This window comes from Electrona antarctica, assembly GCF_951216825.1.
Source record: "Electrona antarctica genome assembly, chromosome: 4".
NCBI lineage: Eukaryota > Metazoa > Chordata > Actinopteri > Myctophiformes > Myctophidae > Electrona > Electrona antarctica.
The window spans coordinates 35,199,153-35,215,537 of NC_136809.1; the positions used below are offsets into that span (position 1 = coordinate 35,199,153).

The following is a 16,385-nucleotide window of genomic DNA, read 5'->3' on the forward strand; positions in this document are numbered from 1 at the left end:
GAGTTGCACCACTCAGTTCACACAGGTGTGATTTTTTAATATATTTCTTAATATCATCTGATCACCCTGTGATAGCCCATTTAGGAAAATTTGGCTAATATAACTCAATGCGTCGTCTTCATTTTGCTGCTGTTTCGACTACAGCCAAAATAACTAATTAATGGATTAATTCTTTTTTTGGAAAGGGGCGCCACATTACGCAAGCATGAACCACCCGAATCTTTGTTTAATTTCAAAATCCATATGACTCACCACTCTCCCTCTCCATCTCCTCTCTCTCTCTCTCCACACGCACTGTTCTTTTGGGCATGGAGGCACAGCGCTGAGCGCATCTGAGCGCAGACAGGCAGCAGTGCAAAACTGCAGTGTTTTTATGTGTTTCCTTAAGCAATTGATTAATGTACTCTTTCTCATATTTCGATGAGGGCTTCAGTCTCCTCATTCGACCACGTCTATCCACGGCTGCGTAAAATATGCCCTCTCCGTCTCTAACTGTGTTTCCTCATCATTCATCCGCCACATTATTTGCTTCATTTCCTTCATCTGAACCGGGTTGCATTCACATGCAGTGAAGTCAGGTGCGCTTGGAAGCGAAGTGAAAGCTCAGTTTTTTGGCGAAGTAGAATGCGGTTCTTTCACACTGTGCACTTTCCGACAATACACAGCAGGATTTGTTTTAATCGCAGTAAAGCATTCTGGTGTGAATGCGACATAAGTGTTTTACTGTAGGCTACTGTAACTGTGACTGGTGTCAACTCAAACGACGTCAGATATATTCAGGATAATGGTTAATTAAGGGATATGCGTCATTAGGCGTCATGTGGCATGGAGTGAGTTAAACCATTCTGGTAACATGTTTCTACCGCATCAGGCACTATGTCAACAATGCAGTCATGGTGACAAATGGTGACTGCCTTCATCTAATTTAAATAAAAACTTCGAAATTAAACAAACATGTTTAGGCCTACTTCAGCATCAAAGACATTAAATTGCCATATATATATATTTTTTTTAAAGAGTGAAGAGAGCCTACTGTCAGCTGTCCAAATATTATTAAATTAAATTTCAGAGGCGAAGTGATGTCGGCAAGGTAAATGTTGCCCCATCTGGCGGAGTCAGGTTAGGTACTGTAAATGTAGGCCTATATGCAAACACTACTGTCCCATTATGCAAGTGAATTAAATAGAATAACATTCGATTGTGGGTTAATAAATATAGGCCTATATACAAGGAGGTTAAATGGGAGGCTATTGCAGTCAAAGTTACCAATACAAGCTAGTTAATTCAGCATTCTTTTATTGACCGGTCAGGTCGGCCTAGTAGGCCTCAGGCCGCCCTGGTAGGCCTCGGACGAGGCCTACTAGGCCGCACTTCATTTCAGCGCCTTATAAGGAAAGTTGCGTGGCACATCTATGTTGAATATCTATGTTCACAGTGAAAGGGAAGACTGCCCCTCATCAGTTAGGCTAAAGATTGACGAATCCCTCTGATGAAACTGAAAGACCCCCTAACTATTATTGAGTGGTGTAAACCACTCCTACAACTGGCTTTTGTGTGCATAAAAAAATGACCATGGTTGCTATGTTCAAAATAATTTCTGACGTAATTAAATCACACCCGGGTGAACTGGATGACCGTAGCAACCGTGGTCATTTTCTCTGCGCAAAAAAAGCCAGTTGTGAAATCACATCCAGGTGTGATACATACATTTATCAAAAATGATAGCTTTTTTTACTTAACATATTTTGTGTGATTTCATTACGTCAGACATTACGTCAGACCACAGCTGATCATGCTATATAAAACCTTACACCACTCAGTTCACACGGGTGTGATTTTATATATATGCACGCACTATTGAACTTGAATTTAGTTATTGAGAAAAAGAGGGAAACATGACTTTTACTATATCTGCAAAAAAAATACATTCGGCTATAGGCTATACTTATTTCTAGTTAAAACATCACACCGACAATTTTAAGCTTTAAGTCTTGCAAGTAGGCTACAGTAGGCCTATAGCCTATGATGATGCTAATATATTGAGTTGACCAGTTGTCCCACATGATGTCACAGGGATCCTATAGAAGGAATAAATAAATAAAAAGTGTATACAGAATAATTAATAAAGTTTACAATTACTAAGGGTAACTACACTAATGATACGAGGCTATATGTGCCTATACTAGTGAGTGACCTAGTGAGAAATTGTGGTATTTCCCTTTAAGCATTAGTGACCATGCACGCTTTGACCTATATTCCCATTTAAAATACGTGAATGACATAATTCGTTGTTTGAAAAACCAGTGGCACGCACACGCAGGCATACATTATATGTCATAAAACAAACACACATACAATATAAAAATATATAAAAATAGGCCTATACGTGCCTGCACAACGCCAACCTATTTCCCTGGACTTTAGAATGTGAGATAGAGGTCTTCTTATTCCTATTTCAATTCGTTCATAATCATAATGGGGCAGCAAAGCAAAGCATATATAGAAAAGAAAAGTGAATAATCGGGTCTATGCTGTGTATGCATGCCATGCGCCTCGTGTGGTTGGTTCAGCGGGTTCACATTCTCCAAAAATCCTAAAAAAAATGTATGCTCCGTCGCGCGAGGGTGTCGCGCGCGAGAAAACAGCAGACCTACAAGCTCACAGCGCGGCACGGAGTGATCTACAAGTGAGCTTGTAGATCTGTTCATCCTTCCTCCTCCCCCTCCACCGCGCGCGACACCGCCGCGCCGGCGAAGTATAATGAACCGTGCTTCTCATTCTTCCACTGTGTCCTTAAAGACGGGTCACGTGAACCCGCCCCGTCCTCATGACGTAGCACGCACACGCGCACACACACACACACACACACACACACGCGCGCACGCGCGCACGCACGCACACACACTAGTACAGCCATATCCGTTTTCACTGGAATTAGAACGAAGCGCCGTCCCGAGGCACAAGGACCGTGCTCGTGAACTCAAATGCCCCCGTGCCGTCCATCCGTCCGTCCGTCTGTCTGTCCATGCAGCGACGACTGACACAATTTCCCGGATCTGATGATGATTCAGGTCAGTTTTTGTTTTTTTTAAACACAGACTCCATCTTTTATTTATTATTAAAAAACAAAAACAAGAAGAAAGATGGAAAATAAAAGCTTTAGCCTACACATAGGGAGCTGCGCGTGTTGCTTTTTTGAAATTTCAGAGCCTGTTAGGCTACTAAAAGTAGCAACTGAGAGAGAGAGAAAGATGGAACAAGTGCGCAACACGGATACAAAATAACAACAAAGCATCCATTGGCGGGTCCACGCCCTCCCCCCTCTCCCCCCCCCCCCCTCTCGCTCTCTCTCTCTCTCTCAGTCTCTCACTCAGTCTCTCTCTCCCCTGGCCCTCTCTCTTCCCATCTCTCTCTCTCTCGCTCTGTGTGTGTCAAAAAAGCGGACGAAAAGAAAAGTGTGATATCGCTTCTATGCTATACGGAAACTACACTGCTTTTGGAATTGGGGAGAGAGAGAGAGACAGACAGAGAGAGAGAGAGAGAGAGAGAGTCATGCGGACGGCACATGTCCACTACTGTACAGGGGGGCTGTAGTTGTTACTTGTCTTGTTCTCACCATAGAAAGTTTACCAAATGGAATAAATAAAGCAACACAGTGTAAAGATGAGGAGTGCTCCAACACCACTACCCTCCGACGCATCTGGTCTCATCTCCAACACGGTAGGAAGAGGCTTTCATGTGGGACAATTCACTTTGTTTTGACTCCCTCCTATGCATTATATATAGGATAATACCCTACGCTTTGTTTGTCCCTTTTATTATTATTATTATTATTATTATTATTATTATTATTATTATTATTATTATTATTATTATTATTATTATTATTAGTAGTAGTAGTAGTAGTAGTAGTAGTATCTGCCATAGGCCGCCGTCTGTCTGTCTGATAGATAGGATATAGTTTATATGAACAGCTATACCAGCTGTTCATAAAACTTAACTATTAGAGGCCTATGCATGTTATTTTATGTCGTTGTTCTCCGTGGTGGTCAGATCTGAAGGTATAGGCTACCCGGGGCCGACATTTTACACTTGTCCACCGTGGTGTTGTGTTGTGTGGTGTATATAGAGAAAAGAATGATATTAAAAGGGGACACGCAACAACACCTAATACGGTCTATAGCTAAGCATTGCACGACCATCATCATCATCGCACACACAGCTATAATAGGCTGCAAAAGCTTTATATTATATATTGTGCCGCTTGCCGAAAATCTATATAGGCTACATGCAAATCTATATAAGCTAACATCGCGTCGCTATCATCTGTTCTTCTTTTCTGGCCAGCGACGCCGCTGTACGACGGATTACAAACGAGGCTTAAGTTTGTTCAATAGACTATAGAGGATATAGTCTCTCTTTCTTTCCGTCTTACACCACGTGCTTGTTGGACTAAACTCTGCAATTGTGTACGCATCTGTTGTTGTGTTGTGTATAATTGGTTGCATGGATGTTAGGCTACAGGCAGAGAAGAGAAGTGCTGCTAACGGCTGTTTCTGAACACTTGGTGGGCAAGCAGCACCTGCAGCTGGAGGAAGAAGGACACAGACAGGGTTCATGTGGTTTAACTAAACTTCGTTTAGCAGCCAGAGTGTATATGATATTCCTCTCAATACGTGCAATTTGGGGGCTCATATTATGCGACATAAGAGCTTTAGGTCGGGTGCATTTTACGCTAAAAGTCGATGCCACTCCACGAGATCAGATCTGCCTTGTTCTTGCTACGGCGTGCCCTATTAACAATTAATATTGGACATCCGGTGGCACTGCCAACTGCGCCCCATTTTTTGTCTGTTTGTGTGCGTGCGCTTAAAAAGGACATTCCCTTTGATTCTGCTGGATACCAAAGCGAACGGTGAGAATGATGAGGTTAATGATATGCATTTGCATAGGCTAATTAACGTCGTTATTTTGGGCAGCATTTTGATCGGATGGTGTAATAGTGTGGAAGATGTAAAAGTGTGTGGTGATGGTGGTGCTTTCCCTCTCGCTTTGCATGCATGCATGCCATGCGGGGAGTCGGTCGGGACACGCACGCTGCCATGGCACCTAGACGTTCATTATCTTTGTTGTGCCACCCATGATCCAGCTGTGCAGCCAGCCAGCCAGCCAGACAGACAGACAGACCAGGCTACGTACGTCCCAACTAGACGTTGTTGCAACGGTCCACTACTCGGTTTGATATCTGTTCTCCGGAATAATAATTGGGGGACGCACGTACGGATTGGCAGGCAGCGAAGCGTGGGAGCTATACTTTGTTTCTCTGTCATCATCAGCATCGAAGGAGGAACACAGAATCCACAAGGACACAGGAGGAGAGAGGAGAGGAGAAGAGAAGGACACATCAGAGGAGAGGAGGAGGGAGGGGAGGGGGCATCGGGTTCATTTTAGGTATTAAAGGCTAGCGGTCCTCCTCTCTCTCGCGCGGTAATAATGGCTCTATAGTGTTTCAAGTTCCTGCTGAGGACACAAAAAAGGGTGCTTTTTCTATGCGAGGCAGTGCTTTTGTCCACCGCCCATGATCGGATCTTAATTTGGTAAATTGGCCTCCCAGACAGCCAGCATCCCCCCCGCCCCGCCCCCACCCCCCAGTCAGCCCCCGGTGGTGGGTTCCCGTCTCGGTCGGCTTGCCACGCGCGACGATTCCACGCTGCTGGTGCGTGCTATCATAAGTCACAGTCTGCCAGAATACGCGTGTGTGTGATGTGTGTATATGCGCGTGCTTTTTTTATTTAGGCTATTTGTATATATATATACATTTTTTTTGGAAAGGTGCACTTTTCTGAGAGATTTATATATAGAATTGTGTTGGTTTCGGTGGAGCACGAGGGGGATTAATGCGCGCGTAACCGTCATCAACATCATCCATCCATCCTTCCTTCCTTTGCACAGGCAAGCCTCCCATCCTTTCTAATGTTTTACATTACATTGCATAATGAGGCGTGTGTGTGTGTGTGTGTGTGTGTGTGTGTGTGTGTGTGTGTGTGCGCGCGCGCGCGTGCGCGCACACAGGTCGTTGTTTGGTCTAACTGCTCATGTTTATAGAATGTTGTCAAGTAACTCGATTCATCAGCCAACGCTTACTTAGCCTATTTATAAAGGAGTAACCCCAGGGAAGGTGCAATTCCAAACTCTACAAACTCTAAATTGTATATGCTTGTCTTTCTCTGCACTGTATTATTGATGTTGTTTTTTTGCACACCCATCAGGCTATTGTAGATTTATACACTTCAACTGGCACTATATCCTGTAGCCTATACCCTTTTATTATAACCTTTTTATTATTATTATTATTATTATTATTATTATTATTATTATTATTATTATTATTATTATTATTATTATTATTATTATTATATACTTGTATTGTTTCTATACTGGCAGAGTCTGCCACAACAATCTTTTGTCAAATGCTCCTAAATGTATGTGCTACATTTATGAGCATTTGACAAATACAATCGATTGTGTGAAATCAAGATTGAGGAGATCTCTTCAATCTTAATTTCGCACTGGTTATTAAACTATTCCATAGTTTTAATTCTGTACATTCAGGACAGGTGCCCTCCCTGTCTGGCAGCCTGCAGTATACATATACTTCTCACTGTGGTCATTTAATGGACACTGTGGACGTCGTGGTCTTTATGCTGTATTATTCTGTGCTTATAGCCGACATGTTTTTCACAATGCTTCCCAAACGTCCCATCAACATGTCGAGTTCAGCAAGTTAGACGTAAGTTATAGCTGGAATGAGGCTTATTCAACTATAAAGCTCATTTCACATGGAATCTCTTAAGAGCACCTCTGGCCGGGGCCTTATTTGGCAGCATGTGCTCAGTGTACAGTACACAGTAGGCTAACTAGAAAAGTTGCACACTCATTAAACTTGACAGCGGCTGTGTATATGAAGTGTGTGTGTGTGTGTGTGTGTGTGTGTGTGTGTGTGTGTGTGTGTGTGTGTGTGTGTGTGTGTGTGTGTGTGTGTGTGTGTGTGTGTGTGTGTGTGTGTGTGTGTGTGTGTGTGTGTGTGTGTGTGTGTGTGTGTTCCACAGTTTTGCTTTCATTAAATGAACATTAATTGATAAGCACTTCAGCTCTGTATACATTTCAGCCATTTGACAATATCCGATCAAGCCCTATTATATACCGGTACTTCGTCTTTCCAGAATGGCGACAGATTGTGAGCTTGTACATGTTCACCATTTTTGAGCTTTGCTTAACCACTCCAATGACTGGCCGCATGTGTATGTCTGAGTGTATGTCTGTCTGTCTATCTGTCTGCAGTACGAGGCCTCAGCAGCTGCAATACCGCTGTGTGATGTAAGGTGGCACTGTTGAGCAGCCTAAAGGGCCATTCACACTGATCACTATAACTGCAGCCAGCCAGTGGTGTTGTTGAGCAGCCTGCACCACTCAGTTCACAAAGGTGTGATTTTTTAAATATTTTTGAAAAGTCTTCTGGATTTTCACCTATAATGACATGTCCAAGATAGGCATACCAGGGTTAAAGTGGCTTTAGTTACAGTTGTGCAGATATCCAGTTGTGAGGCCAGGTTCTTTGGCAGTAGTTAGCTGAATTACCTAATACATTATGCTGATGGCTCCAGTTCTAGGTGCTTATTAAAGAAGGCCTGGTGGAGCCGTGGAGGTGATGCCACTTGTTACTCTGACTTTAGTTGACCTGCAGTGGATTCCTACTTGAAGGCTGTGTTTATGGCCACAGTGCCTGGTCACTCACTGACCTTTGGAATGAGGCTATGTTGAATCAACATTCAATAAATGATTGCTAGGTTGTTTTTTTAATACACAACTGATGGCTATGTATATGGATAGCATTTTACCAACACCCATAGCCAAAGAAGAAGTAGAGATTTGAAATCGCCAGAAATGCACTGACTGGACCTCAGATAAACACAGCTTGACTTTACTTACAACCTAATTAAACCTCTAGAAACGATGGTCATATATTGAAGGGATATGGACGAGAGCAGGTACAGTACAGTATGCCTTTTTTTAATGATCCATTTTGTTTTGTGTTGTTATCTAATCTATTTGATAACTGACAGAATGAAAAAACGCCTCAGGGCACACTGAAATGCATACTTTTCAGAACTATGCCACTTGACTTCTGTTAAGTTCTGTATGAGGAGACAGAGGCTGTTGTTTGTCATTTTTAAACATCGAGTGAAGAAAGAAACTTTCATTATCTTGACATTGTTGACATATTGCGTCAGTGTCACACTATCGGTAACAGCAACAGTAAGCCTTGTCGGTTCTTGTTTACGGTTTATGTGAGCTGTGTGTAGGATGCACAAGCTATTTTTCCGCATAGCATGCCAAGGAGGTGCCATAACCTCTCAGCCGATTCCCATTTCCTCATTCTTGTGCGCCTGAGGTCACTGCGCCACAGACATTGTATAGCACTGTTCTCAGTCCACACTGAACCTGGTTCAGTTTGAGTCGCTTCCTCCTATATTCACATAGAGGTATATTGTTGTGGTCTGCAGAGACTTGGGATCAGCCAGAGTGTGTGTGTGTGTGTGTGTGTGTGTGTGTGTGTGTGTGTGTGTGTGTGTGTGTGTGTGTGTGTGTGTGTGTGTGTGTGTGTGTGTGTGTGTGTGTGTGTGTGTGTGTGTGTGTGTGTGTGTGTGTGTGTGTGTGTGTGTGAGAGAGAGAGAATGTGTATTTATATTGCTTTGTGTTTCATCATCTCAGGCTCAGAGGAGTGCCTCGAGCATAGAAGCTGGGCCTGCATCTCTGTTCCTCTTCTCTCCATGCTATCCCAGTGTCAAAACTCTTCACAGTTAAGAATTTGTGTGACATAGGTAGCTGTGATTTAAGAAATATATATACTGTACGCCAATATATCATATCGTACTCCAGAGCCAATGTGAAAAGGGTGCCATTTCATCTTAATTGGATGATTTGAGGCATTTTGTGCCAAAAATGTGTATTGCAAAAATCCACCTGTTGGTGGCGCTATAACAGGCCAATGTAAAAAGGGATATATTCCTCAGCCTAGTAGGAAAGTCCATGAAAGATTTCACGTAAATTGCACGCTGCGTTCATGATTTGAGTCTTTTTGTTCAAAACGGGCCAATCCTGCAAACTTTGGAAGCCAATGTTAGCCAATCAGGATGGAATATGAAATATCGGACAGATCCGACTTGAACACATGACTATAGAGATACTGTGTAATGATTTGCGGGATTTTTGGACAGAATCTAGAGGACTAATATCCAAAAATGTGTTTTTCAAAAGTCGGCCTCCTGGTGGCACTATAACAGGCCGTTCTGGAAAATTTGGGGCAGAGGTTCATCGTTGGCATCCAGGGAGTGTGTGTGCAAAATTTGGCATCGACCGGGTTAATGGTGCCGGAGAATAGCTGTACACAGACGGACACACACACGGACGGAGTGCAAAACATACTCTCTCCCCATGCCTTCGGCCTGGTGGCTGAGGGGTTTTAGACGGGACAAATTTGTATTACATATTGCGTTGTTAGATCAAACAGGCAGTGGCAGTTCTAGGACTCAGGTGGCCCTATGCAAGACTATTTTCTGTGGGCCCCCACCCCGCCATAGCCAGGCTTCAGAAAATGTTTGAATAGTTCAACTAGCCAATCTACATTGACACGTTGTGAGCTTGTAGACTGGCCATTTTAACTATTCAAAAATGTTTAGGGATAAGGGGTTTAGCGGTAACGAAAATGGAGCCCTAGATCTATAAAGAACTACACACATCATTAGATTATCATCATCTTTACTGTGCTATTATTTCCATTTGCCAACATCAGCAGGGGCGAACACAAGTACAAAACAAAACATTGGATAGGACACTCACTCCAGAGGGCCACAATGCATATAGTCAAAAATAGCTGATCTACAAGCTCAAAACGTGTCACAGTGCGATGCATTTTTAGCTTGTAGATCTGCTTTTTTTTATTTTTTTAATCCTGAATTATTTATTACCTATTTTTGAATTGGAATCCTGAAAAGTAACATTTTTTATTTAATTTCAAATACATGATGTTATGTTAACTTTATGATTATGAACTTAAATGCAAATACATTGGACATAAAAAGCTAGCCTACTAGTCATTATTAAGCTACTAATATAGACTGAAGTAATTAAAGCAGGTCATGTTTGCATGTTTGGAATTGTAACAGCTGAAATCAATAACATATCAGTATTCTGATATTAACCTGCAGGCCGCATTAAGTGAACTGCGTCTGTGCTCAGAGAATAAATTTTTCAGCATGTCCACAATAGTCCACAGCCCACTTTTCCACTTTCTCTGATCCACTGCATCAATAGCACACCTCCCCCCCAATGGCAGACAATCATGTCAGCGTATATCTAGTGTGCGGCTGAGCATAGACATGGTAATGCCCCGCCTGCCTCTGATTGGCCTGTCCACTGAGGTGGATATAGCTACAGTATGCTGGATAGTCTGATCTCTGCTGCGAGGTGGTGGAAAATAATATAAGTATACGGTATCGGTATGATACAAGAGAACTGCCTGTAACTTGTACGTTTTATTTTTGTAGAAGAGGCAAACTAATATTGTTTATGCCGTTTGCTTTGATGGAATAATTGATTGAACATGTACCGCCGTAATATGATTTGATTAATTTACGAAATGAAGATAGGAGGTTTCTGCCCGACAGCGACGATATGTTTGGTTTGGATATAGAGTATTTTTGGTTATCTTATCTTCCCAGCCCTAATCTGACCTCTTCTTCCCCTCCAGCTGGGGAGGCTGAGAGCAGCAGGAACGAGTCATGTGAAGAGGACTTAAAAGTTGACCTTCCCAACTTGAACCACGTCACCTTAGGTAAGAGACACGGCTTCCCTCTTCACTCCCCTCTGGCCTCCATCCATCCACCCCCCACTCTGGTCCTCTGCCACAAAGCTGCAATCCATAAGCTTTTCTTTGTGTGAATAAAACATTATTTGAACATTCTGTATGGTAGAGTATGTTAATGAAATGTAGAACTGGCAAACAAAAAAAAGGAGAAGGCCATACATGAGTATTGAAGAGGTGCTGCTGACCTTGGTAAATAAGTTTGAATATAAGGTGAATAAAAGACTGCACACTCATAGCCACGAAGCCCACAATGCATGGTAATTTAATTTATTGAATGAATACCAACCACCTGGAAAGCTGGGCAGGTCTTCTTCAGGGACTGACAATGTAACTAGCACAATTGTAGTGGTTGTAGTTGGTCTACCTGTGGTCATGTAGGACACTGGTTGACAAGTGATATACTGTAGCATGGAAGCTCACAATACTGTACAATATATCCTCCTCCGCCCAAACTGGATTTCTGTACTACCATGGCAGTAGAAATGTTGGTACTCGTGGTTCTAATAACAGCTAGAGTACTAGTAGTATCACACACAAGTTCCAGATTACAGCTTTTAACCGCATGTGCTATAATTTGTTGCGCGTGGGTGTGACGCACCAAAAATAGCTTATCTACAAGTTTAGGGTGCTTGTAGATCTACTACCTTCGGTGAGCGACACCGGCACACAACTAAGCATAAAATGATTCCTCTGCTTGTTCCGTGGAGCTAATCGTTGTGATTTGTTTGTGCGTTGCAGCTGAACACACACACCATTAGCACTGTGACCACGCCCTGACACCCACCTGCCTCGGGCATGCCTCAGGTAAAAATTGAACACACCCGAATGACGTTGTTGTTACCTGATAATGCTTGTCTGAATGGGCTTTCACTGGGTTTCTGTCTGTGTGTGTGTGTGTGTGTGTGTGTGTGTGTGTGTGTGTGTGTGTGTGTGTGTGTGTGTGTGTGTGTGTGTGTGTGTGTGTGTGTGTGTGTGTGTGTGTGTGTGTGTGTGTGTGTGTGTGTGTGTGTGTGTGTGTGTGTGTGTGTGTGTGTGTGTGTGTGTGTGTGTGTGTGTGTGTGTGTGTGTGTGTGTGTGTGTTCTGTTCCAATCCAGCCGGGCATGAATGGGATGGAGCCTGCTTTTGGCGAGGCCTATGGGGGCCACAGGGGCCTGCTGAGCCCCTACCCTCTGGCCATGTCGCCACTAGGGGGCAGGACCGAGTACGACCAGGTGAACCCCCCACGCCCACAGTCACTTGGCTTCAGTTCAAAATGCTCATATTATAGATAGACTAGACGGTTTTATTCTGTAAACAATAACACAGCTGTCTCCTGACGGTTTCAACCTTTGTGAACTTCCTGTTTGTAACCGTTCCCGTCCTGGGAAATGATATAAAAAGATACAAAGCTGTTAGTTAGTGATATGAGTTTTAATTGTTATTAACTTTATTTTATTTTTATTTAATGGCTTACAAGCTTCACACACAGATGGTTAAAAGACAATCGAAGATTAAAAAACATGGTAAAGTTATCGATGTATTTCTAGTACTACACATAGTCGAAAAACATAGACATGCATAAATCAACATTTAAAAAGCTAAAAAGCTAATGACGTTCTTTGTTCAAACAATAGCAAAAAAAGAAAAGAATTATATGTATTATTAGTAGTAGTGGTGTTAGTTTTAAACGTGCTTGCATTACAGACCCTGTAAGACTATAATAAATAAACAGATCTGATTTGACAGCTGACAGGATGTTGACAAAGGTTTCACATCATGTGCAACAATAGAATGTTGAAGCCATCATATACCATAACATATACATTCAGCACAGTGCACGTCCGGTGTCATCATAACTCTTACACCATGAATGTACAGCTTTGCTCTAAAAAATCACACCCGTGTGAAGTGAGTGGTGCAACTCCGTGTGGGGGTCCCCAGGGGGTCCCCGGAACTTCCAGACCCACAGGAACGAGCCCAGGGTGCCGGCCTGGTTCCAGCGAGCCGCCCGCGTCCGAAACGTTCAATAAATGACAGAGTTACCGTGTGGGGGGCCCCCGGAACATCCAGACCCTGGAATTTATTGAGCATAATTGAGCATAGTGATATTAAGCATAGATTGGCGTCAGGGCTCTGTCCCTATTCATTCCCTGTAACATTAACATTTTAGTTAAATTATAAGCCAAGGGGGATCTAGAAACAGAGCCTGTATACAGGTGGATACTGGGGAGGCGGTGGGATTTGCAAAAACTTCATGAGCAGCAGGTTAGCAGCAAGCGAGGCAGGGAGACAGCAGCAGCAGCAGCGGCGCATGACCGCACAGCAGGAGAGAAGCCAGGAATGAGCAGGCAGATATTAAGGCAGATATAAAGATTAAATAGCCGCTCTGATCAGGTAAAGAGTGCATGAGACTAGTCACCTGATCAGGTAGGAGCGCTCACGAGTTGCCTGCCTGAACTAGCTCCGCAGGCGTCGCATCATGTATGGCTTTGCACACTCAATTCATAATTATAATTAACATTCCAATTTTGGAGGTCTGAAAAATGTACCAGTTCTGAACTGAACCGGTTCCCAACTGGTGGAAAAGATCCTTGAAATAACAATGAAGTACAGTATATGGTTATTCTAACTAATATTATTACAAGAATAAAGCTGATTTGTGTTATACCTCACCACCAGAGCGTGCTCCTGATGCTGGGCTCCCCGGCGACGCCACGCAAGCGCCCCTTCGAGCTCCTGAGCGACCTGGTGGACGACGGCGGCTTCGGCGAGGACCTGCACCCGGAGCGCTGGGACGTGTCGGCCCTGGACGAGATGACCCGCTACACCAAGCTGGGCCTCGTCGGAGGGGAGCCGGCCTCCGCCTCCGAGGAGGAGACCACCGTGCTCATGGGACGCTGGGGCCGCAGCTGGGAGGAGGAGGAGGAGGAGACGAGGAGGACGAGGAGCCAGGCTGCAGTCCAGCCACGCCAACAACAACAACCGGCTGAGGGAGGAGGAGGAGGAGGAGGACAGCTACTCGCCGCCTCGGCGGAAAGGGCAAGCGTTTTTGGCACCGCCGGCGAAGAGAAAGGAGCTAGCGGAGGAGGGGTGGGAGCAGGGGCAGGGCAGGCCGGTGCGATGAGGAGAGGACACATGGTGGAGGTGTATCAGGTGGCGCAGGAGGAAGAGGAGGCTGCGGCGGCTGCGGAGGCTGCGGAGGCTGCGGCGGCTGCGGCGGTGGCAGCGACAGTGGCGGCCAGAGCCAGTGCTCCGGGCCTGGCTCTGGAGCACTGCAGCGAGGAGCACAACTACTCCCTCTGCCAGGGAGGAGAGTCGGGGGCGGCGTCCAGCCCCCACCCACACCACCACCAACCCCAGACGGAGGAGGAGGAGGGGCGGGTGGAGGCCACGCCACGGCACAAAGACAGGGACGAGGAGAGTCCACCGTGCTGCAAGAGCGCCGCAGAGATGGCCGAGGACGAGGTGGAGGAGGATGAGGTGGAGGAGGACGAGGAGCAGGACGAGGATGAGGAGGATGAAGGAGAGGAAGGGGCGGAGGAGACCACAGTCGAGGCTGAAGACTCCAGCTCGTCTGAGACGGAAGGCGGTGAGTTGTCCCTGTTCTGCTGCGTCTCTGAGGGTGGGGTCCCTGCGGGGACGCCCAGATAAGATGATGGCATCAAAGTCAGTCTAACCACTTTAATTCCAGACTTGCGCTTTTTTACCGTAACCTGATGTTATTCTATCCAATAAAGAGTGGCACAGGTGAAAAATTACATAACGACATCTATAGAGCGTCGCAGTCCCGCCCACTTTCATGACGACGCCAGGCCCAGGAAATTAATCCCAATGCATTTTTCCCATAGACATTTCAAAAAGTATTTATTTAAAGACCTTTTAAGCGTCGTACGAAGCCAAATCGAGTCGTGACAAATCATGACAACAAACACAATATTTTGGACCAAACAAATAATTACAAAGAAGAAAAACAACAAAAAAAGTGTTGTAACCTGCCGTTTTTCTTTGTTTGGCCCAAAACATTGTGTTTATTGTCATGATTTGTCAAGAGTTGGCTTTGTCCGCAGCGTAAGCGTCTTTAAATAAATACTTTTTGAAAAGTCTATGAGGAAAATGAACGGGGATTTCTTTTCCGGGTCTCTCGAGGGGGCGGGACTGCGACGCTCTATAGCGCACCGCAGCTCAGAGCATGCGCACTGGGACATAGGCTCTTTGGCCTTCTAACACTGTGCAGTCAGTGTATTTTGTCATTATGAAAGACAGATGTGTAGAAAAAGTTTAAGATTTTTTGAGTGATCAAAATAAGCTATTTAGCGTGTGACCCAGCGTGCATGGTCGGAGCTGTCATGTGCTCTGGATGTTATGTAATTTTTCACCTGTACCTCGTTATCGGATATAATAACATCAGATTATGGTACAAAATTGTAATCTGTAAAATAAAAATATATATAATAAAAAAAAGAAACAATTGAACACAAATCTTGTCTTTTGGGTGTCGCTGGTACAAATCTTTTGGGATGAGGGTCAAAGGGTCTGCAGCCAAATACATTTCAATTTGGGGGTCCTTGACAAGAACATGTGTGAGACTGAGAACCACTGCTTTTGACATTCAAGATGTTGCAGTGTAGAAACTAGAACACATCACAACACTGGCTGGTATCCAGTAGGAACATACTACTACTGCCTACACTGAAACCCTGGTGTATAGTAACTCCAGTAGTAACCTCAAACTCACCAGCATGGCTCAGCTGGCATGCAGAATTCAGCTGCCTTTGCAACATCACAATTTAGTCTTGAAAACAAGATGTCTCAAAAAATGTGCAGACTTCATCTCGCTGAGTGAAGATGAACCCTGCTGATTTTGGTGACCCCATGGCCTTTCCTCTACCCTTAGGACATTAACCGTCTATCTGTCTGTCTGTGTGATTGTCTGGAGGCATTCTTGGAAACCGCTGGACAGATAAGCGCCACATTTCTAGTGTATGCTGCGACTACTTAGGCTAATTTAGTACGTCCTCCACACAGTTTGTCACGGCCCCTGTAGCCTGGCCTACCAGGGCATGTGTTGTGTCTGTCTTTGTTTCTTTCACAGGGCCTGCAGGTTGGGAAATTGGGGTGCAAATCAGGGGCATTGGGAGCACCTGGCCAGTGTTCCCAGTATGATCTATAAAAGGCTGGGTGTTCGCCAGGGGGACTGCCCATAAGTCGCACCGGCGTTGGCCAAAGTCAATTTAGATGGATTTGGTTTGGCTGACGCGACCCCGTTTTCTGCCCCACAAAGGGAGGGGCTGGAAGTCACGTGATTGGGTGAAACGGGCAGTCAGTGGGGAAGGGAGCGCGCCACTGTGTTCATTGTAGGGGGGACGATGATTTACTATTCTGTGCCTATCGGGTCGCAACTTGGACAGGGCTGAGTCGGCTCAAGCGAACATTGCAACGTTCGACACAGAAACTCGCTTGCTTTAGCTCGCTCAGTGG

General features: G+C 44.6%; 2 protein-coding genes across 3 annotated transcripts in view; both read left to right on the forward strand.

Annotated features, from left to right (window-relative positions):
- Positions 1-8,820: 8,820 nt before the first annotated feature.
- Positions 8,821-13,987, forward strand: LOC306921285 (uncharacterized protein; the record flags this gene model as incomplete). Its single annotated transcript, XM_079498394.1, has 6 exons — positions 8,821-8,860; positions 10,811-10,894; positions 11,666-11,731; positions 12,023-12,139; positions 13,587-13,921; positions 13,975-13,987. Exons 3-6 carry the CDS (start codon positions 11,723-11,725, stop codon positions 13,985-13,987), a joined length of 474 nt encoding a protein of 157 aa, XP_079354520.1. The 5' UTR covers positions 8,821-8,860; positions 10,811-10,894; positions 11,666-11,722.
- Positions 13,988-14,014: 27 nt separating this feature from the next.
- LOC306921491 (CREB3 regulatory factor-like) overlaps positions 14,015-16,385 on the forward strand; it is a 116,864-nt gene continuing 114,493 nt past the window's right edge. For both annotated transcript variants that reach the window (XR_013789782.1, XM_079498633.1), the window contains exon 1: positions 14,015-14,496. Coding sequence is in view for 1 of the 2 variants with exons in the window: in XM_079498633.1 (XP_079354759.1) it covers positions 14,028-14,496 (469 nt within the window). In the remaining variant the exon portion in view is untranslated. The remainder of the gene's footprint in view (positions 14,497-16,385) is intronic.